Genomic DNA, 22,201 nt, shown 5'->3' on the forward strand with positions numbered 1-22,201 from the left:
AATATTTATTATTGCATTTTTTGTATCCACTAAGTGGAAAATCATGCATTCAATATCGTAGAAGTAAATGCAGCAATGAACGAGAACTGGTTCTGGCTATGAGAGGAACTGATGATCCAATGGGGGAGGCAGACCTGCACGTGTTTAATATGAGGAAGTGGCTATTCTGGTTTCTTTCTGATGGGCAAGCATTTTGCAAGGTCTTGGGCTATTTGTTGCAAGGCTAAGCCAGTTAGTTAATTGAGATTTTTTTTAAAGGCATTTCACTGGGAGGAAAAGGAACATAAAGTTGATTATTGTCCCCTTCCCTATAATAAAAACTTATTATTTTTAATGTTTTACCTGGGTTTGTGGTTAAATCCACAGCCCAAGAGATTTGCCACTTCAGATGGATTCCATACGTTTGCATTTAAGTCTACAAAAGAATTCCAGTTATCTAGCAATGTAACCAAAGTATTGGTAACTTTTCTGAAACCAAAGAGAAAAATTATTTCCCTTGTTTTGGCAGCAGTGTCAGTTCCTTTACTTTCCACTCAAGAAAATAGTTTCAAAAAGTTGATGATTGGTGCCAAAGGAACTGTTTTTATGAATAAATACAAAACTAAAAAGTTATGCTATCTCCTTTTTAAAAATTGACTCATCTAAGGAAATGACTTTTTCCTTTTTCTTTTAAGAGAAAAAATTTAATCTCTTTTAGAATTGCAAATATATTTCCTAGATGGAGAAAATCAGTTCACATGACATTGTGGTTATTTATCCAGTTCAAAAACCAGAGCATAATTTATCACTCTTTCTCATTTTTTTCTCTTTCCACTCCCGCTCCCCATCTCACATTGGATTTAGAAAGCGTCATTCTGCAATCAGCATTGTGCTTTACCTTTCCAGTAAACACAGCCTTTTGGAGTCGAAGATTAGGAAGAGCTTATATTTTGTAGTCTTGGAAGTGTCTTCTTTTTCCAGGACAGAGAGAGGAGCTTCAGCACTGAGAGCAACTGAAGGGGTTAATACTGGAACTTGGCTGGGAGTCCAGTCAACTTTTTTCCCTGGCTCTGCCCTGGGTTTCCCCTTGAAGGGATTTCCCTCTGCCTGCCTCTGCAACAAGACCCTTTATAAAGCACAGACTTTCTATTTCACTCCACATCGGGCCTCACTGGCTTTAGGAGCTGAACACCCTTCCCCAGACACTTACAGGTGTGGCACAAATAGGGGTTTTGGACCACTACTTTCTCATCACGACGACAACTTAAAATGCCTGGGAAGATGATCGTGATCTTTGGAGCCTCAAACATACTTTGGATAATGTTTGCAGTTTGTAAGTTCTTATGCTCGATCTATTTCAAATGTTAGCATTCTATTTTAGCCCTGGTTTTGGCTTCAGTTTTGCGATAGTAGTGAAGTAAAGGCACTAGGATTTTAAACAGTAGGAAAAGTTGATTTAGCCTAACTTTTAATATGCAATTGAGTTTTGCTATGTACCATTGTACTGTCATAGTTAGAGCTGACAATTGATGTTTTTTGATACCTTTCTTTTCCAAAGGCAAGTGAGTAATCTGGATCCTGTCACTAGCAGGTCTGTCTCCTTAGTTTTCTGTACTTGATATTGAGGTCAAACTTAGCAAATAACAAAACAGCTCTGATAAATGGGCATCGAGGCTGGAACTGAGAATTCTCTTTAGTGAAGATGATTCCAAAAACTTTATTGGCAGTGACTTCGGTGCTCTTTGGCTATCTTGCAGTTAGTTTGAAGCAGCTTAGGAAAGAGATCAGTCTGATCATATTTTGAACATTATAAAGAGAAGAAGGAATAGAATACCGGACAAACTAGGGGTAAGTTTGCTTCTCTCTTTTTTGCTTTTGCAGCTCAAGCTTTTAAAATCAAGACCACCCCTGAATCTAGATCTCTTGCTCAGATTGGTGACTCCATCTCACTGACTTGCAGCACCACAGGCTGTGACTCTCCATCTTTCTCTTGGAGAACACAGATAGACAGTCCATTGAATGGGAAGGTGAGGAATGAAGGGACCACGTCTACGCTGACCATGAATCCTGTTACTTTCGGGAATGAACACTCTTACCTGTGCACAGCAATTTGCGGATCTAGCAAACTGGAAAAAGGAATCCAGGTGGAGATCTACTGTGAGTGCTTTAGAAAATCTTTGGTTTCCTCTTAATTTTACTTTAAAATATCTTTTTAAAAATGATATTTTTAAAAAAAGTTTTAAAATAGATATTCATATACTCTCGGCTAAAGAAAATATAACATCAGGAAAATTAGGGATCGCTAAGGCTAGCATAAGAGAGAGCAGAAATCCAAATGTTGGCTTCTATTTCCACCTCTGTCATAAACACAGTGACTATGTATAAGACTCAACCTCTCTGTGCTCTAATTTCTTTAGCTGTAAAATGATAATCTCCAAGGTTCTTTTTGTTTTATCAAAAAATATTTCCATTTGATTATATCCTTAAATGTTTACTTGCCTATGTGTCTGATTGATTTATGAATTCTATCCTTCAGGGATTTTTGTATTCATTTACTATTATGCAATTTGATGCTTAAAACTGGTTTAAACAGTAAGTAGAAGATATATAATTAGTAACAGGTATTAGTATAAAAGTTTTCTCCTTAGACATAATTGTTACTATTCACAAACGTTTCACTCATTTGACTTTGGTGTTGATACATTTAGGATTTTGTTTTGGTGCGGTGAAGCCTTGGTCCTCAGCCTCAGAGATACTTATATAATGAATTAGATTTGCCTCATGAACATGAGTGGATGCCCTAGTTTACCAGTCTGCCAAAATGTATCTCACTCCATTCTCAATTCAAGAGGAGTAAAAAACTAACCAGACAACCAGACGTAAATCATTTGCCTTTTGTTACCGATGGCCTCTCTTTCTAAAAAACAACCCATTTATGGTCATGCCTTTATGAAGACCTCATTTGATTACATTACTTTGGTTCTGTTCTATTGTACCAGAGCCCAACTTTCCCCAGTAAGCTTAATTGATTTGCAACAAACCCCATGTCTTGCTCAAACTTCCCAAGAAACTGTGCTTGGCCGGCTGCTTTCAATTATGCTGGTTGTATATGCATAGTTTACATCTGTGCAGGCTCCTGAGCTCCTTGAAAGGTCCCCTTATGTAAATACAGGGAAAAGTAGCAAGTTCTTATGTTACCTGACATCAAACTGTGTGGATTAGAGGAACGTTTCTTACAGAATATAAGGGACGGAAATTATTGGTGGAAAAATTTAAAATACCATGTTTTTTCACATAGCAAAGAATTTCCAGCTCCTTTGTCTTTTGCCCATTAGTACCAAATAGTTGAAGATTTAAGAAAGAGAAATGACGCTTCTGGCTTTAATTATGTTGCCTGAGGTTTTTCTCCAAGAACGTCTGTTTCTCATTACATATAACAGTTCTGTCTTTATTCCAAATTTGATTGTAATAGTGGTTAGAGTTGAGACCTTTGTATTTTTGCTACACAGAGTTTTGAATCCACCAATATGTTACTTCATGACAATATATAATGAAAAGGTAACTCTTGCAAAGGAGGCAATGGTCACGTAAAATTGTGTATTTCCTTGTACTAGAAGCTCCAATGGAATACTGGTTGGGACACTGAGTTAGGCATTTCAGGAGGAAAATCTGTGTTCCAGAACATGAAGATTGCACAAATATATCTTTCTGGTGGATGAATTCCTGTCAGAGGCACCATTTTCAGAAGCTAATTACTCAAAGTTGGTCTTTTCATTTCTAGCATATCTTGACAATAACTTTTCTTTGCAATGACATTTCAAGCCTTACAGTCATTATCTGTAAAATGGAAACATATCTGCCCTGACTATAAGAGAAAGTGATGTAGCGTAATGTAAAACTATAGTAGCAAAACCAAATAATAGAAATCCTGAGTTTAAATCCCAGCTTTACCATTTACTAGGTGTGTGACCTTAGACAAGTTATGTCAATGTACTAAGTTCAAGTCTTCTTTTCTGTGAAATGTGATCTCTACCTTTTAGAGTTATTGTGAGGATAAAATACAATCATTCGTGTTAAATCTGTAGCATAGTGACAGCCACAAGTAAGATTCAATGTAAACATTAAATTTTCTTGCTTCTTTTACTATAATAACATGCAACCCTTAATATATATAGGATTAGAATAGAATAATCTTCTAAAAAATGTTTGCTTCCAATTCTTGTGCCTTGAACCTACCCCAAATCACAAAAGGGTATTTAAGCAATTCTGCCTTATTAAGACTGTCTTAACAAAAACACTAGACTTGATTTGTATTGTGTTAAAGCAGTAAGAGACCTTACATCACATGAAAAGAAAAAGCCCATCCATGTATTTGTTTGGCCTTTGCAGCTTTTCCTAAGGATCCAGAGATTTATTTGAGTGGCCCTCTGGAGGCTGGGAAGCCGATCACAGTCAAGTGTTTGGTCCCTGATGTATACCCATTTGACAGGCTGGAGATGGACTTACTGAAAGGAGATCATCTCATGAAGAGTCAGGAATTTCTGGAGGATCTAGACAGGAAGTCCCTGGAAACAAAGAGTTTGGAAGTAACCTTTACTCCTGTCATTGAGGATATTGGAAAAATTCTTGTTTGCCAAGCTAAATTACACATTGATGAAATGGATTCTGTGCCCACAGAAAGGAAGGCTATAAAAGAATTGCAAGTCTACAGTAAGTACCTGTGCAATATGTTCTAGTCTTTGTGGGAATCCAACCTTGGTTGTGTATAGCAATAAACTTAGCAGCAAAGTCAAAAAGAAACCTGTATATAGTTTCTATCCCGTTTGTATTCATTAAGAACATAATGTTTGGCCGGGCGCGGTGGCTCACGCCTGTAATCCCAGCACTTTGGGAGGCCGAGGCGGGTGGATCACGAGGTCAAGAGATCGAGACCATCCCGGTCAACATGGTGAAACCCCGTCTCTACTAAAAATATAAAAAATTGGCTGGGCATGGTGGCGCGTGCCTGTAATCCCAGCTACTCAGGAGGCTGAGGCAGGAGAATTGCTTGAACCCGGGAGGCAGAGGTTGCGGTGAGCCGAGATCGCGCCACTGCACTCCAGCCTGGGTAACAAGAGCGAAACTCCGTCTCAAAAAAAAAAGAACATAATTTTTGCCAATAGTATAATTCAATGAAAAGAACAATGGGTTTGGACTGAGAAGGCTTGAGCTTAATTTCTGGCTCTATTAATTGTATGAGTTTGGGTTACTTAATTTCTCTATTCCCAGTGCATAAAAGCAGAATAGTAATGCCACCTAATTGGATAGTGTTCCTAATGATAAAACAAATGATAAAACATTTTAATATTGTTTTGTAAACTCTTATAGTATGCCTTGAAATATTAGTTGCACAGGTATAGAAACTTGACAAGGTGAGCACTTATTCTCTGTGTGTTTGTATATGCGTGTGTGCCCATGTGTGTATGCATATGTGTATATATACACACATGTGCATTGGGCAGGGGAAAAGTGATGGTGTTGATTGCCTCCTATCTCCCTGACACTGCCAGGGGATTTGCGGCAGTCTTGTAGTTCCAGAGTTGTGTAGGAGTGGCCTCACTGTGCTCTGTTTAGACTAAAATGCTATATTCTGCACTGGGCACCACATTTAAAACGAGTATTGCCAACTATAGCATGTTTAGCTGAAAGAGAATGAGCTGGAAATGGTTTTAACAATATTTTGAGAAGAATAGTCAAGATAGAGGATATTTTTCCTAAGAGAATACAAAACCTGGAAAAGAAAGCTCTAGTTAAGCATTTGAAACACAGTTATATGAAAAGTGATTTACTTTATTCTGTAACAACAGAGGACTGAAGTATGGCCAATATGTTTAAATTAGTTATAAAGAGGAAGATTTCAGCTCAATAGGTAGAAATGTGCTAATATGTATAGCTGCCCAAAAATCAAATTGACTCTTAGAAAGTGGTGGGTTGATTCTCCCAGTAAATGTTGGAGCTGACTTGAATGGGCACTTGGCAGGAATGCTTAAATGGGACTTCTACCCTTAGGTGGGAGGTTAAGCCACATGGTTCTTCTTAATTTCTGAATATCTATAACCATCTGAAAAACATGAAACATAAAAAAAAGTAACTTGATCAGTGTAGTCAGAAACTATAGAGTATTTTGAATGATTCAGCAGTTCTTTATACTAATTTGGCAAAGTAATGTCATCAAATTGGTAGAAGCACATAAATACTGTCTCAGAGAAATACATTACCTCTGTTGCACTGGGATGCTGCTTAGCAATTGCTAATATTATTCCTTGCCTTTCCAGTATCACCCAAGAATACAGTTATTTCTGTGAATCCATCCACAAGGCTGCAAGAAGGTGGCTCTGTGACCATGACATGTTCCAGTGAGGGTCTACCACCTCCAGAGATTTTCTGGAGCAAGAAATTAGATAATGGGAATCTACAGCACCTTTCTGGGAATGCAACTCTCACTTTAATTGCTATGAGGAGGGAAGATTCTGGAATTTATGTGTGTGAAGGAGTTAATCTGATTGGGAAAGACAGAAAAGAGGTGGAATTAATTGTTCAAGGTAAGTAGAATGTGAAAAAAAGAGATGATAAAAGTGTTGTCACTGGGATGTGGGCAATAGTCACACAGCTTCAATGCTGAAATTGCTGCCCTTAGTTTCACTGATGACCTACCTGATTGCCATGTCCTTTAGCATAAATATATGTTTATACTACTTGTAATTCTTGGAAGTCTTTCCTCTCAGGGTTTCCATGACTCTGCTTTTCTTTATTTTATTTTTTATCATACTTTAGGTTCTGGGTACATGTGCAGATCATGCAGGGTTGTTGCATAGGTACATATGCGGCAAGGTGGTTTGCTGCCTCCATCCCCCCGTCACCTGTATCTGGCATTTCTCCCCATGTTATCCCTCCCAACCTCCCCACCCCCTGCTGTCCCTCCCCAGCCACCCCCAACAGACCCCAGTGTGTGATGTTTCCCTCCCTGTGTTCATGTGTTCTCATTGTTCAACACCCACGTATGAGTGAGAACAAGCAGTGTTTGATTTTCTGTTCTTGTGCCAGTTTGCCGAGAATGATGGTTTCCAGATTCATCCATGTCTCTACAAAGAACATGAACTCATTGTTTTTTGTGGCTGCATAGTGTTCCATGGTGTATATGTGCCACATTTTCCCTGTCCAGTCTATCATCGATGGGCATTTGGATTGGTTCCAGGTCTTTGCTGTTGTAAAAAATGCTGCAACGAACATATGTGTGCAAGTGTCTTTATAATAGAATGATTTATAATCCTTTGGACATATACCCCGTAATGGGATTGCTGGGCCAAATGGAATTTCTATCTCTAGATCCTTGAGGAATCGCCACACTGTCTTCCACAATGGTTGAACTAATTTACACTCCCACCAACAGTGTAAAAGTGTTCCTATTTCTCCACATCCTCTCCAGCATCTGTTGTCAACAGACTCTGCTTTTATGATTCTTTTCCGTCTCATACCACCGTTTCACTGCTTCATTCCCTCACTTTGTCTCTCCCTCCTGCCCCTTGGATATTGGTATTTTCAAGTTAACACCCCTGGGTCCTCTTCTCTTCTCACGCTAGACTCCCAAGAATTGGCCTACAATATGTTGATTACTCCCAAATTCATGTTCCCATTCTATGCTGTTAAATCCTGTCAGTTCTGCCTCAAAATACTCACCGGAATATGACCTCTTCTTCACCCTTCTTGCCATTGCCTTAGTTGATCATCTCACATTTTGGCTCTTGCAAGATATTCTTACATAACAGTATTGATTGAACACCACATACGTTTCTGGCATTTTACATATGCTGTCTGTAATCTTCAAGAAATAACTAAAAAGTAAATATTTTGTATTCATTTTACAGATGAGAGAGTGGAATCCCCCAGAGATTAATAATGACACCACCTATTGATTGAACACCTAACATTTCCCAGGAATTCTACCTTCTGCTTTATATATTTATCTCATTAATCTTTACCAAAACACTATTAAAAACCCAGGCTCAGCATAGTTCATACTTTTCCTGGGGCTAAACCGCTCTTTAGTTGCATTTATCATGATTTTAATACAGGTTCATTTTAATGAAAACCCCTTTGCCTTTTCAATTTTATAGCTAATTGTCTTTATTATTTCTTTTTTAAATATTATTTTTAATTGCCAAATCATGATTGTGTGCATTTATAGATTACAACGTGATGTTGGATATAGGTGTACAATTAGAATGATTAAGTCAAGTCAACATATCCATTGCCTCACTTATTGTGGTGATACATTTGAAATTCACTTTCTTAGCTATTTTTAAATATACAATATAGTATCATTAATTATAGTCATGATGATGTGCAATAGATCCCAACAACTTACTCTCCTGTCTAACTGAACCTTTGTACCCTTTGACCAACATCTCCTCATTCCCTTCCTCTCCTCCCCCAAGCCTCTGGTAACCACCGTTCTACTCTCTACTTCTATGACTTTAGAAGTAGATCCCACATATAGGTGAGATCACGAGGTACTGGTCTCTCTGTGCCTGGCTTGTTAGACTTAGCATGATGTCCTCTGGGTTCATCCCTGTTGTTGCAAATGACAGAATTTCATATTTTGTTTTTTAAGGCTGAAAAGTATTTCACGTATTTTATGGCTAATTGTCTTTAAATAGTCTCCCTGCTAACAACGTTCTGTCCCCAATATAATCAATCTTATGCACCATTCTCAGAGTTTATTACCTTAAACAAAAAGGTGCTCATTTTCTATGATTTCAATCACATTTCTTAAAACAGTCCCAGAGGACTCTTTATGGTCTGGTCAGAGACTCCCTCTGTAGCTTTGTTGATAACTGAGTGCCTCTGCTTATGCTGTTCCTTCTGCCTGAAATGGCCTTTCTCCTTCCTTCATCTGGCAAAGTCTTAGCCAATCTCGAAGACAAAGCTCATGTCAGCCTCCCAGTTCCAGACTGTGTCAGACCAAACGACTTATTCTTTCCTTTGTGTACACTCAACTGTCCTTGTAGTCTTGTACGCACTTCTGTTCAGTTCGACGCGTATTAATAGCCCTTATCCAAGAATCCAAGATTTGTACTTGGTACTGGGGGTACAGATATAAAAAAGATATGACAACTTCCCTAGGGGAGCATACAAACTAGGAAGGAAGGACAGGCTTATAAACAGATAATTCAATTATTATTTAGCAAGAGACAAAATAGTATGTCTTTTTAAATGTATCTTTCCACTAAACTGTAAAATCCTGCTGTGGGCACAATGGTTCATGCCTATAATCCCAGCACTCTGGGAGGCTTAGGTGGAAGGATTGCTCGAGGCCAGGAGTTTAAGAGCAGCCTGGGCAACATAACGAAACCTCCTGTTTCTATTTAATTAAAAAAAAAATCTGTAAACTTCTTAAAGTCAGGAATTCTGTGTATGTGTGTGTGTGTGTGTGTGAGTTTGGATTCTTAGCACATTACCTAATACATAATAAATGTGCAGCAAATGCTTGTTGAATTAATGAGTAAATTATAAACATGGGAAACATAGTCTTTTGTTTGTTTGGGGAGATGAGGTCTTGCTATGTCGCCCAGGCTGGACTCAAACTCCTGGGCTCAAGTGATCCTCCCTCCCTAGCTGTCTGAGTAGCTGGGATTATAGCCACTATACCCAGCTCAAATTTTTAAAATGTGAAAACACGGTATTTAAACTTGAACAATTAAAATGAAAATCAAACTCACCATAAGTAGATTACCTCAGTTGGATGTTAGGTGAGCATTCTCAGGTGACCAGGAAAGATGTTACACTAATAAAACTGTGTAAAGCCAATCATTATCCTGGAATAGTGCCACCCCATAATAAACTGTATCCTATTTCAGTGTACAAAGGGTATGTATTTTGGATTTGGAGAGAGTTGTTTTGTACTTTTCATCACACGGGATACTACTGAGATAAAGTACTGAAGGTACTTTTAAAAAGGCTTTCAGCTACCTAAAAGAGTTACTCCTCCAGCAATTCCAAGTTCACATGGCAATACATGTGGCCACTGTAAAGAATAATCTGAGAAATGTTCACAGGCAGGAAGTGGATCTGTTCTTAAAGTTCCTCATTCTCACACTAGCATATAAGAAATGTGGAAGCTCTGGTTGTTTTTGTGAATGAGCTCTCTTTCAAAATCTAATAGCATATCAGTTTATTGAGGTAATTTGAGGAGAATCTACTTTACAAAATGCTAAGATGTCACAATTAGAAAAACCTATTGAGAAAAATAACTTATGGCACAGATGAGAGACATGTAAGATGTAATATGTTTGGATTATTTATATTTTGAGATTCTTTCTTTTATCTCAAGCCTGTAATTTACAAGGAAGATTTCAGTGATTTTTTTTTTGGCAGGGGGTGGGGGGGGGTCTCATCTGTTGCTTTCAGAGTTGCCCAAACACTCCCAGTTTCTTCAGGGGAACAGAGCCAGAATGTGGTGTTCCCTTTCTCCCTAAATAGCAGTCATCCAAAAGAAGACCCTGTGCCCAGCAGGGATAGCATTGATGGCCAAAGAGCATTCCTGGATGTTTGAGTCTTAGGAGTTTGCCCTCATGTCTCAGCTTTCAGATCCTGAATTAATTGTAAAGTGCTTCCCTATTGCATCAGGCAAATTTTGGAGGTGACTTACATATCTCTTTAATGCTTAGATTTTGACTTTGATTTCGGGGTGAATCTATGTGACTTTTAATGGCATAACAGTATTATTGGAACAGAAGATCTAAATACTTGTCCACTGTGGGTATTATATCTAATTAGAAGACAGTTTGTAGCTTTATCCAGTACCTATTTTAGATCATTTTATCACCATATGAGGATGACTTGATTTAGCTGTAGCAACTGAAAAACTGAGATCTTGAATCAGACCCACCTGGCATCAAGTCCTAATTTTGCTACTTACTTGGAAACTGGGCAAAGTTACTCAGCATTTCTGAGCCTAAATTTCCTCAAGAAGAAAAAGGAGGGGGAAAAGGAGGAAGAGAAAGAGTAGAAGCACAAAGAGAAAGAGAAGACAAAGAAGAAAGAATGGTACCAGTGTATGAAATTGTTGTGGGGATTAAATGAGATTTATGTATTTATACACACACACACACACTATATATATATAAACACACACACACACATAGCATATATATACACTATATAGTATGTATACACTATATGTGTATACAATAGATATATAGTTATTTACATAGTGCTTGACACACAAGAACCACTTAAATTATTTGAGCGATTGTTCACACTTACAGTGATTTGATAAACTACATTTGAGCAGAGACTTGATTATTGCTATGAAGAGATACTAACCTCTTTTGACAAAATTGTATCTATTCATTTTGTTAAATGAATGAATCAACAAACTATTATGGTTTTATTCTTAAAGGATGTGATCTCATTTGTGATGGTCCCAAGGTGGAAAAGAGCAATTTCTTCTTGGCATAGATGTTAGCTGAAAGATCAGGAAAAATAAAGATCATATGTCAGAATGTGATAAAAGAAGAAAAGAGTCTTACGTTCTTTTCATCTTGCTTTCCACCTCTGTTCCAGAGAAACCATTTACTGTTGAGATCTCCCCTGGACCCCGGATTGCTGCTCGGATTGGAGACTCAGTCATGTTGACATGTGGTGTCATGGGCTGTGAGTCACCATCTTTCTCCTGGAGAACCCAGATAGACAGTCCTCTGAGCGGGAAGGTGAGGAGTGAGGGGACCAATTCTACACTGACCCTGAGCCCTGTGAGTTTTGAGAATGAGCACTCTTACCTGTGCACAGCGACTTGTGGACGTAAGAAAGTGGAAAAGGGAATCCAGGTGGAGCTCTACTGTAAGTGTTTTTCAGAATCGTTTACTTTTTTTTTTTTTTTTCAGTTTCTTTGGAAGAAAAAGAATGCAAGTCTCTGATGTGCAATGAGATCCATATGTTTAGAAAAGGAATTTAGCACTGTGAATTGTTCCCAAACCTGAATCAGAATGGTTTGATGCAGCATAATTCGCCTAAATCTTAAGTATATATCATATATGTACACAGCACCCACGATCCTTGGTTTGTGCCTTGTCAGTACTCTCTCAGTGTGCACTTGGACACACTCCATGCTGGAGGCAAGTGCAGTGGGGTCAGTGCCCATTCAGATGACTGGGTGGAGGTGACTGCTGTTCAGCTACTCCAATTGGGAATGAGTAATTTTAAACTGTTTTAATGAACTATTTTAAAGGCACATTTGAAGAGCCGTTTGCAGGATGGTAAAAAAAAATAATAATAATAAGAGAATGGGAAGCAGAAGAAAGCCAACATTAAAGATAAGAAGTTAGACTGGAGATGGGGATGGTCAGTGGCAGTGGCTCAGCTGAAAAGCAGAATCAGGAAGCAGCACTAGATCTTAATGTTGATTCATACCACATACGTATACTACACTTTCTCCTACTCTTCCTGTCGTCTTAATAAACATTCTTTGCAACCTCAATTCTCAGGACTTGACATTGATGGAGTTCCTCAGTCTATATTGAATGAGGAACAAAATATGCAAAGTGACCATAAAGTTATTTTTTTGAGAGGGTCACTCTGCCTTATTTTATTCAGTAGAACTCAAGAGAACATATTGTAGAGATTTTCTACCAGAAACCCTGCCCAAACTTGTGTTACCCTTCAGGATTTTGTTCAGAATGAGTTAGAGTATACCTGTAAAGGGATTGGGGTCTCTCAAAAGAAGGATAAATTTTATTTGCATTATCATATTACCCAGAGTCCACGATCTGCTGAGATAGGCACATTCCCAGCAGAAATGAGAACCAGCCGTGGAGTCTTATTGCGACATAGAAATACATGAGCATGTATCGCTTTAACATTTTGCTTAAGGAAAAAAAAAAGTTTAAGCATTATTCTTGCCCTTGATAGCTATTTTAGTCTCATTTTTATTGATTTGTACTATATTATAAAGAATATGGTTAAGGCAGTTCTTTTCTTGATTACAAGTATTATCTGAGAAATATTTAAAACTTGCTGTCTGAATTTGGTCATTAAAATTTAAACTAAGTTGAGAACTTCCCTGTTTGCCTTATTTGATACTGAGAGACCACACAGCTCTGTAAAACCAAAGCTGGGCTCTGAAGTCAGAGAAATATGGATTCTCAGCCCATCTCAGTGACTTACTAGGTATAATGCATGACGGAAGTCTCTTAGCCTCTGTATGTTTCGGTATTCCTTGCTCTAAAACAAGTTAAGTAATACCGATTTTGCGTAGCTGCTTTGAAGACTGAGATAATGAATGTTAAAGGACTAGTTTATACTAAGTATTCAACATAATATGGCAAATATTTAAAACATTTAAAATACATACTGACTAAATAGGTGGTAGAAGCTGATGTGTACTTAGAAAAGATCAAGCCATGGCACACAGCAAGACTGCATATTAAGAAGAAAAAAAATAAGGAGTGAAAATTTATTACTCAGTGACTGGATGTACTGAGTAGTTTTTGCTTCCAACATTATTCATATATAGTATCATAAATATGTCATTTATAAATACTGTGATGACTTATATATTGACAGTCATTCTGTCCCAGGTGAATTAAAGCTGTTGTTTTGAGGACTTTACATTTAATAAAGCTTAGCTCAATTTTTCCTTGAATGTCATGTATAAAAATCATTTTTGCTTGTGATTTGCAGCATTCCCTAGAGATCCAGAAATTGAGTTGAGTGGTCTTCTCGTGAGTGGGAGCCCTGTCACTGTAAGCTGCAAGATTCCTGGTGTGTACCCCTTCGACCGGTTGGAGATTGAATTACTTAAGGGGGAAACTATTCTGAAGAGTAAGGAGTTTTTGGAGGATATGGATATGAAATCCCTAGAGACAAAAAGTTTGGAAATGACCTTCGTCCCTACCATTGAAGATAATGGAAAAGTTCTTGTTTGTCAAGCTAAGTTACATGTCGAAGAAATGGAATTCGAACCCAAACAAAGGCAGACTACACAGACACTTTATGTCAATGGTAAGTTTATGTACGTGATATCTACAGTTTAATATCTGTCTCTTTATCATGTTTTCCAGGCAATAGGTAGCATAAGGTTAATCATTAAAACCTCTGTGAAAAAAAAAACATAACTGAAAAGAAATTGCAAAATAATTATGATTGTAACAAATCACCCTCCCTAAACTTAAAATAGTATCTATTTACTGGCTTATGATTCTTTGAGTTGACAATTTGGGAGGGGGCCAGCTAGGCAGTTATTCTGCTCAATATGGTATTAGCTGAGCTCACTCATGTATTTTCAGTGAGGTTAGCAGGGCTGACTGGTCTCAGATGACTTCTCCCACATGTATGGAGTCATATCTGGGTGGGATGACTTGGCCTCTCTTTATGTGATATCACCCTCACAGTAGCCTAGATTTACTCACCAGAGCTCAGTGTTTCAAGAAGGTATAAATCAAAGCAGCCTCTTCAAGTACTGGATTTGGAAGTCCTACAGTGTTACTTCTTCTTCCGCATTCTATTAGTCAAAGTGAGTCACGAGGCCAGCCTAGAGATTAAAGGGTGGAAAAATAGATCACAGTATTTCACAGGAAATTCACAGTCATGTTGACTCTACCATAAGTGGCAGTGCACACTATATTGACCATCACCATTCTTTGGTTGCGAGGGAGTGCCTACTGAACTAATTTCCATTAGAAAACACCATGACATGTCCATGTTCTACTCTGTCATTTGGTATCAGCTAAAATAAATGAGGATCAAAATCTCTTGCAGTAAATTATCAAGGTTTATAAACTGTTTGAGTCAGCTGAACCCATAGCCCAATTTTGCAACATTATTAAAACTCTTTGGAACTCAGGGAATAAGGGGTCAAGCTAACAAGTCTCTCTGCCTTTTCAGTTGCCCCCAGAAACACAACTATCTCTGTCAGGCCTTCCTCCATCCTGGAGGAAGGCAGTTCTGTGAATATGACGTGCTCGAGCCATGGACTCCCTGCTCCGAAAATCCTGTGGAGCAGGCGGCTACCTAATGGGGAGTTACAGCCTCTTTCTGAGAATGCAACTCTCATCTTAATTTCTACGAAAATGGAAGATTCTGGGGTTTATGTGTGTGAAGGAATTAACCAGGCTGGAAGAAGCAGAGAAGAAGTAGAATTAATTGTCCAAGGTGAGCAGAGTGTGAGTAATGAGTTATCCTTGCTAGTAAGTTTTTTTGGTTATGTTACTGGTTATGAGTAAAGGCTTCTTTGAAAACAAAAGTTTTACTACAAAAGTGTGTTAAGGGTTTTGAAGAGTTTCTGATGTTTACAAAGTGTAGAGAAATCTCCTAACATTGTCCTTTCTTGTGAATTGTTACAAGTTTCTTATCCTGGGATTCTTTTAAACTCAAATGAAATGCGAGTCTTCAGGGCCTGTGTCAGAAGTTCCTCTTACACTTAGGAGGCAATGGGTATGGTGTTCAAATAAAAATAGGAAGAGGAATATCTGTATTTGGAATTAGGTAGGATTAAAGCCACCATATCTAGCTAAATTGAACTCTGAGTGGCAATCTCACACGAAGGTCAGTAGCATTTGCTTAGAAGCCTAAGCTGGCACTTAAACCTTTTGCAAATTCTGAGATTATGAGTAGCAGTGACTCTGCCCTCTGGTTCATCAGCCTGACAGCATGGAACCACTAAAGTAGATTAAGTCAACAAATCTAGGCCCCTTCTCTCCAGGATGCAGACCCAAGACTGAGAACAAGACAATTCCTAGTTTGCAAGTTGAAGCCATATGCGGTTACGAGCAAAATCATCAAGTGATCAATTTGGATTTCCTGCATCCCTTCCCTTTTGGGTATCAGGATTCTTTTCTTTGCCAGGGCTGTCATTTTCTTTCTTACTCCTTGGTATTATTCCCACTAAAGTATTAGTGACTTTCTTATTATCTCAATTCAATAAGATTTGATTTGTATGTTAGAAGAAGAATCTTGAAAAGGCAAAGCACAACCTTAAAAAAAAAACAAAGAAACAAAAAACACCTTTTAGATGGTTGTCATGACCTTGGATGAGGAAAGAATTTCAAATCAACTTATAAAATAGAAGACCTTAATAAGGATTAAAAATCGGTGATATGGTACCTCCCTCCACAGGTTGTTGCATGAATAGAGATGTTTTACGTCAAGTACTTAGCCCAGTGCCTGGAACTTAATAAATACCAGTAGTGTTGTTAAAGATAGTGAAAATGCCACGTCTGTACAGCTTAACTTCTTGATTAAAGGATCAAACTCAAAACTCAGAAACCTGTAAAGGCCTTTGTACTTCAAGGAAATTTTTGCAAAACAGTGTTACAAAAAATTAGTTCTCTTTCACATTTGAATTCTATAGCTCTTTATTAAACACTGTATTCATCTATTTTCACACTGCTATTAAGATGTTACTTGAGATTGGGTAATTTATAAATAAAAGAGGTTTAATTGACTCACAGTTCCACATAGCTAGGAAGACCTCACAAAATGTGCAATCATGGCAGAGGTGAAAGGGAAGCAAGGCATGTCTTAACATGGTGGCAAGCAAGAGAGAGTGAGGAACTGTCACACTTTAAAACCAAAAGTTCTCATGAAAACTCATTCACCATCACAAGAACAGCATGGGGAAAACAGCCCCCGTGATCCAATCACCTCCCACCAGATTCCTCCCTCCACACCTGGGGATTACAATTCAAGTTGAGATCTGGATGCGGACACAGAGTCAAGCCATATCAAACGCCTATTCTTTGTGCTAGGCTGGGTAAATGATTATATTGAGGAACATGAAAGGAGTATAAGCCATGTAATCTCTCAGTTAAAACATGACCATTTCCAGCAATCCAGCAATGCTTGACTTCTTTATTTGCCCTTCTTAACATTCAGTGCAAACACTAAGCACGTTAGCTCCGTGGTAGCTGTTGTTGATGTTATTAAATTAATATGGAATTGGTTTGTATTTCACTTAATCCGAGATGACTTTTAAATTCTCTTTACAGGTACTCCAAAAGACATAAAACTTATAGCTTTTCCTTCTGAGAGTGTCAAAGAAGGAGACACTGTCATCATCTCTTGTACATGTGGAAATGTCCCAGAAACATGGATAATCCTGAAGAAAAAAGCAGAGACAGGAGACAGAGTACTAAAATCTATAGATGGTGCTTATACCATCCGAAAGGCCCAGTTGGAGGATGCGGGGGTGTACGAATGTGAATCTAAAAACAAGGTTGGCTCACAATTAAGAAGTTTAACGCTTGATGTTCAAGGTGAGTTTGTTTTGTGTTTTTGTTCTTTGTTTTTGTTTTCTTGGTAATAGTTCAGAGGTTCCATGGATTACTAAGAGTTTCCAGTATTTGATGAATGAGTGGGCAAAATGGAGCTGTGGTTTATTTCTTAGTGGTTCTTGAAATAATCAAGCACAGCTGCTTTATCCTATAAAGTTTAGCCAGGAAGTTGACATTAATCATTGGTGAGTGAGGAATTCTTGCTTGCTTTTTTCAGTTTACAATTCATCATTTGTCTCTGAGGTCTTGCAGTTGCTAAATGTTTAACCATATATTCAAAGCTTTTCCCTGGAGGTTATAAGGAAACTGAAGAAGTAGGATTGGCACACTGAAAAAGAAGGTTTCTATCCAGACTCTCTTCCTTCCTATCACAAGGAAACACTATTTGCTGAACATGGTGTAACAGCAATTTTCTGGACTGACTCTTTCCAGGATAATAATTGGGAATAGTAAACTTGATCCTGAACAACATTAAAAAAATCTCTAGACTATAGAAAAGCCCCATTAAAACTCCAGGCCCCTTGCCATCCTACCCTATTCTGTTGGACAGAGAAAGAGAGGAGCAATATCCTCATTGGAGAAACTTTAGGGGCCCCTTCATCTCCTAAGCCCTCTTGTGAATGCACAGAAGGTAGGATCTACTGGTCTTATTGGTGTAAGCAGAATACGTCAGCCTTGGCTGATCACTCTCACAGCCCTTGCTCACCAATTAGCTGCTATTGTATAATGGAAGCCATATTTGGCGGTGGAGTGCAAACAGGACTGCAAACAAATGCCAAGTTTTAAGAGGTCTGGCACTTGGCTATTGGAGTTAGCAACCACTTGTCAATGCAGAGAAAATTTGAATCTAGGTCAGAAACAGGTAAAATTTTGTTCCTCTGACCAAATTTCTCCAAATGGCAAGCCTTACCATATATATGTTTTCCGCATTCCCAGTACCTCCTTGAAACATGACAATATCTCTACATCCATCTAGACATGTTAAAGAAGGGGAAAACATCTCGATTATATGTAAAACTTTTAGTCATCCACCTACAGTGATTATCCTGAAAAGAGTTGATCTAGCCATGAAGTTACTACGTGTTCAAAGAAGGGAACATTTATTTTGTATCATGTCATTCAAAATGATACTGAGGTATACGTAATCAGTGCTTCCAATGAGATTGGAGATTATTCTAGACAGACTGCAATCTCAGTTATGAGTAGGCTGAAATTTATTCATTCCTATTTTCTTTAATCCTTAATGCTTCTAGGCCACCTTTAGTTAAGCCTAGCCCAGGAAATTGGTCTGCTAACATTTCTCTAATTCTGTAATTAATTGTTATCTTTTAAAGACACATCAAACTTGCTTCTCTATTCTTTAACTCTGTCTCACACACATTGCTTTATTTTCTAATTGCTTTATTAGCTACTTACATAGTTGCTACCTTTTACTCATTATTTAAATGAACAATCAAAGAATATTAGCCACTCAGCTAGAAACTCATGCCCCCAAACTGAATATAGTTTAAAATAGTTAAATTTTAATGAAGACCAAAAAATGGACATTTTTCTGGGTATTTTGAACTACTCTTCTTTTGTATTTGGCTGAATTTTTTATTTGTTTCATTTTGTCTTGGATTGAATGTAGTCCATTAATAGAAATCACCAGGAGTTTTCAAAGATATTCAGTGTTTATACAATTAATAGAAAACTGTATCTGAAGGTTACCCTGGCAACTGCCTTGGCAGCAAGTTTATGTTCTTCTGCAGATGCCTGTGGGGAAGACTGAAAGGCATAAGATAATATATATTACATTGAAAAGAAAGCAATAGAAATAGAAATACTATGTCTCAGCATGTCATCAATATTGATGTCTAACCATAATCATGTTGATGAACATCCTATTAAAACATTACCCTTATACTTTGACTAGCTCAGTTCTAGCAAAGGAAAGTCAAAAAGTGAGGCAATTATCATTATGCTTAGGGTGAGCTGTTTTTCTTCAATAATTTGAAAAAATGACTTCACGTCATTTGATGCTAGTGATTCTTTTTTACTTGGTTGATCTCCAGCGATTAGAAAGCTCTGGAAAGAATGTAGTAACCAGCAAAGTCAGATTTCTAGTTTCTGCCAGGACTCAGACAATGCATATGCCATTTGGTGAAACTTAATACTTGAGTGGTCACAGGATGCTGTGCAAACAAGTATGAACAGAAGTCAGTCTTCAGTAAATGACACACTATCTTCAGATGTTCTTATAAAGTTAAGATGTTAAATGCTATAGCAGCTGTCAGATGAGTTTTTTAGCAGATTAGAAAGGATACTAATTTTAAAGTTTTTGTATACTGTTACCTACTGTACTCCATTTACAACTGAATGGCAAAATGTAGAGAGAAAAAAATGTTATTAGCGTTTAAAAAGTATTTTTGGGGTACCAACTAGGCAAGCAGTGAGTCAGGTCCTGGCTGTTGAGTGATGGACCAAAAAGAAAATAGATATACATGTCTCAACGTAATTTACAGCCTAGGGGAGGAAACTAAACTTAATAGGTAATTATATGGGTAAATGTTTAATTAAAAGCTGTGATGAGGGGTTTGAAGGGAAAATGAGTATGTTTTGAGAATATGTTGAGGTTCTGAATTTAGAATGAGGGAGATGTAGATCAGAGAATGCCTTTGAGTAAGAAACATTTAAACTGTAACATAATACTGTCCAAAGAACTCATTTACCAAAAGCTGATATAAATGCTGAAGAGGAAAAACATTAATATGCCCTATTTCTGACATACAAAACATAGAAACTTTTGTATATCTCTGAAAAGGCCATTGGCAAGATTTTGTTTTTCTCTTACTGTCTTATTTATGGAATTTAGCTGTAATAGTCACACTTGGAATGTTATAAGGGTTTTCTTAGAGAACTGGTTAGTCATTTCAATTTATGGTCATCAGAGTCTCAGTTCTTTAGTAGATATTTTTATTTCCCAAAGCAAGTGCCTCTCTCCAATTCCTGTTCTTGTTAAAAGAGTGCTAAAAATTTTTGTACCTTCCCTTGCATTTTACAACTGAACTGAATCTATTTGAATCCAAGTTTGTGGAAGCCAACAACTATCATCTTGAGATCCATCATGACCATAGCAACCACCAGCTGGTTATTTGGATAATTCAGAGAAATATGCATCTTGAGTCCTGATGGTCCTTGTCACTGCTTTGATTCCCTTCTCTTTGGAGAAACAGTTGTATTGTTATAATAAACATGTAACTGTTATTATTAAATGCTATCTTTTTATACTAGAAATTAATTGCATCTATTTTGTTATTTTCCAGGAAAAGAAAACAACAAAGACTATTTTTCTCCTGAGCTTCTCATGCTCTATTGTGCATCCTCCTTAATAATACCTGTCATTGCAATGATAATTTACTTTGCAAGAAAAGCCAACATGAAAGGGTCATATAGTCTTGTAGAAGCACAGAAATCAAAAGTGTAGCTAATGCTTCATATGTTCAACTGGAGACATCATTTATCTGTGCACATCCTTGATACTACTCATCATTCCATGAGAAAAGCAAAAAGCTGAGAAGTCAGACTTTCCTGAATGTATTGTACTTGGAAAGAAATGCCCACCTATGCCCCTGGCTGTGAGCAAAAAGTCAAAGAAAAACTTGCTGCCTGAAAAGTAGTAACTGCCATCGAGATGAGAGAGCTGGAAGAGGTCCTTGATCTGTATATACAATAACACAATTTGTACATATGTGAAATAAAATTATGCCATAGCAAGATTGCTTAAAATAGCAACATTCTATATTTAGGTAGTTAAAATAGCTAGTGTTGCTTGGACTATTATAATTTAATGCATTTTAGGAAAATTTCACATTAATATTGACTGACAGCTGACCTTTGTTATCTTTCTTCTATTTTATTTCCTTTAACAAAATTTTATTCCTATAAAGTTCATTGACTAAATAATTTCAGGTTTTGTAAAGATGCCAGGGTTTTATATTTTTTTATAGACAAATAATAAGCAAGGAGAGCACTGGGTTGACTGTCAGGTACTAAATACCTCAACCTGTGGTATAATGGTTGACTGGGTTTCTCTGTATGGTACTGGCACGGTACGGAGATGTTTCAAAATGTTCGTTCTTCAGTCTCTTGTGCAACTTTCTCAATGTGGTCTAAAAATGCAACTTCTTCTGATTTTGTTTTGTAAATGTTTAGATTTTTTGTATAGTAAAGTGATAATTTCTGGAATTAGAACGGTTGTATGTTTATTTATTATAAACTGCCTCCTTTAGTCACATTGTAGCTCCTTCTGAAATGCCAAGTTATAAGAGTAAAATATTCAAACTATGGAAATAATACAGATACTCAAAATGTGACCCTCAGGCTACTTTTATTAAAATTACTGTAGGAACTTGATAAAAAAGTTAGATTTCTTTGTGCCATACTAAGATATTGAATAGAAATACCCGGTTTTAGGTCCTTGAAATCTGTAATTTTTAATTTAAAAAAATACACAAGGAGATTTAATGCCGATGAACATGCACATGCTAATGGGCAACAAATGAACACCTATGTACAGAACAATAAGAGCAAGAGATAGCATAACTATTCTTCAGGGCCTTTTATATGCCACATACTGATGGCAATGCTCTTCCCTCACTGAACAGTAACCCATAAATATCCTGAATTATACACTGATCATTTCCATGCTTCCTCTGGATGTTTTATACCCATCTATGTACCCCTAAGTAGTACATGACTTAGTTTTGCCAGATTTTGCATTTTATATAAATACAATCCAATTATATATTTTCCTGGTAACTTTATTCTTTCACTCAAAGTTATGTTTTCTGATAATACATTCATTGTTGTGTAGATATAGGTCATTCATTTTTCTCCACTTGGAATGGATTTTTTTAAACTTTTAAGTTAAG

The 22,201-nt window shown here is 37.3% G+C and overlaps 1 protein-coding gene across 1 annotated transcript; it reads left to right on the forward strand.

Moving 5' to 3' along the window:
- The first annotated feature begins 1,124 nt into the window (after positions 1–1,124).
- On the forward strand, positions 1,125–21,521 carry VCAM1 (vascular cell adhesion molecule 1). The gene is made up of 9 exons (XM_012466462.2): positions 1,125–1,312; positions 1,861–2,136; positions 4,369–4,689; positions 6,294–6,560; positions 11,584–11,859; positions 13,699–14,019; positions 14,902–15,168; positions 17,004–17,270; positions 20,594–21,521. Exons 1-9 carry the CDS (start codon positions 1,249–1,251, stop codon positions 20,752–20,754), a joined length of 2,220 nt encoding a protein of 739 aa, XP_012321885.2. The 5' UTR covers positions 1,125–1,248; the 3' UTR covers positions 20,755–21,521.
- The last annotated feature ends 680 nt before the right edge of the window (positions 21,522–22,201 follow it).

This window comes from Aotus nancymaae, unplaced genomic scaffold (genome assembly GCF_030222135.1).
Source record: "Aotus nancymaae isolate 86718 unplaced genomic scaffold, 86718_ANA_hifiasm-v0.15.2.pri h1tg000117l, whole genome shotgun sequence".
Taxonomy (NCBI): Eukaryota; Metazoa; Chordata; class Mammalia; order Primates; family Aotidae; genus Aotus; species Aotus nancymaae.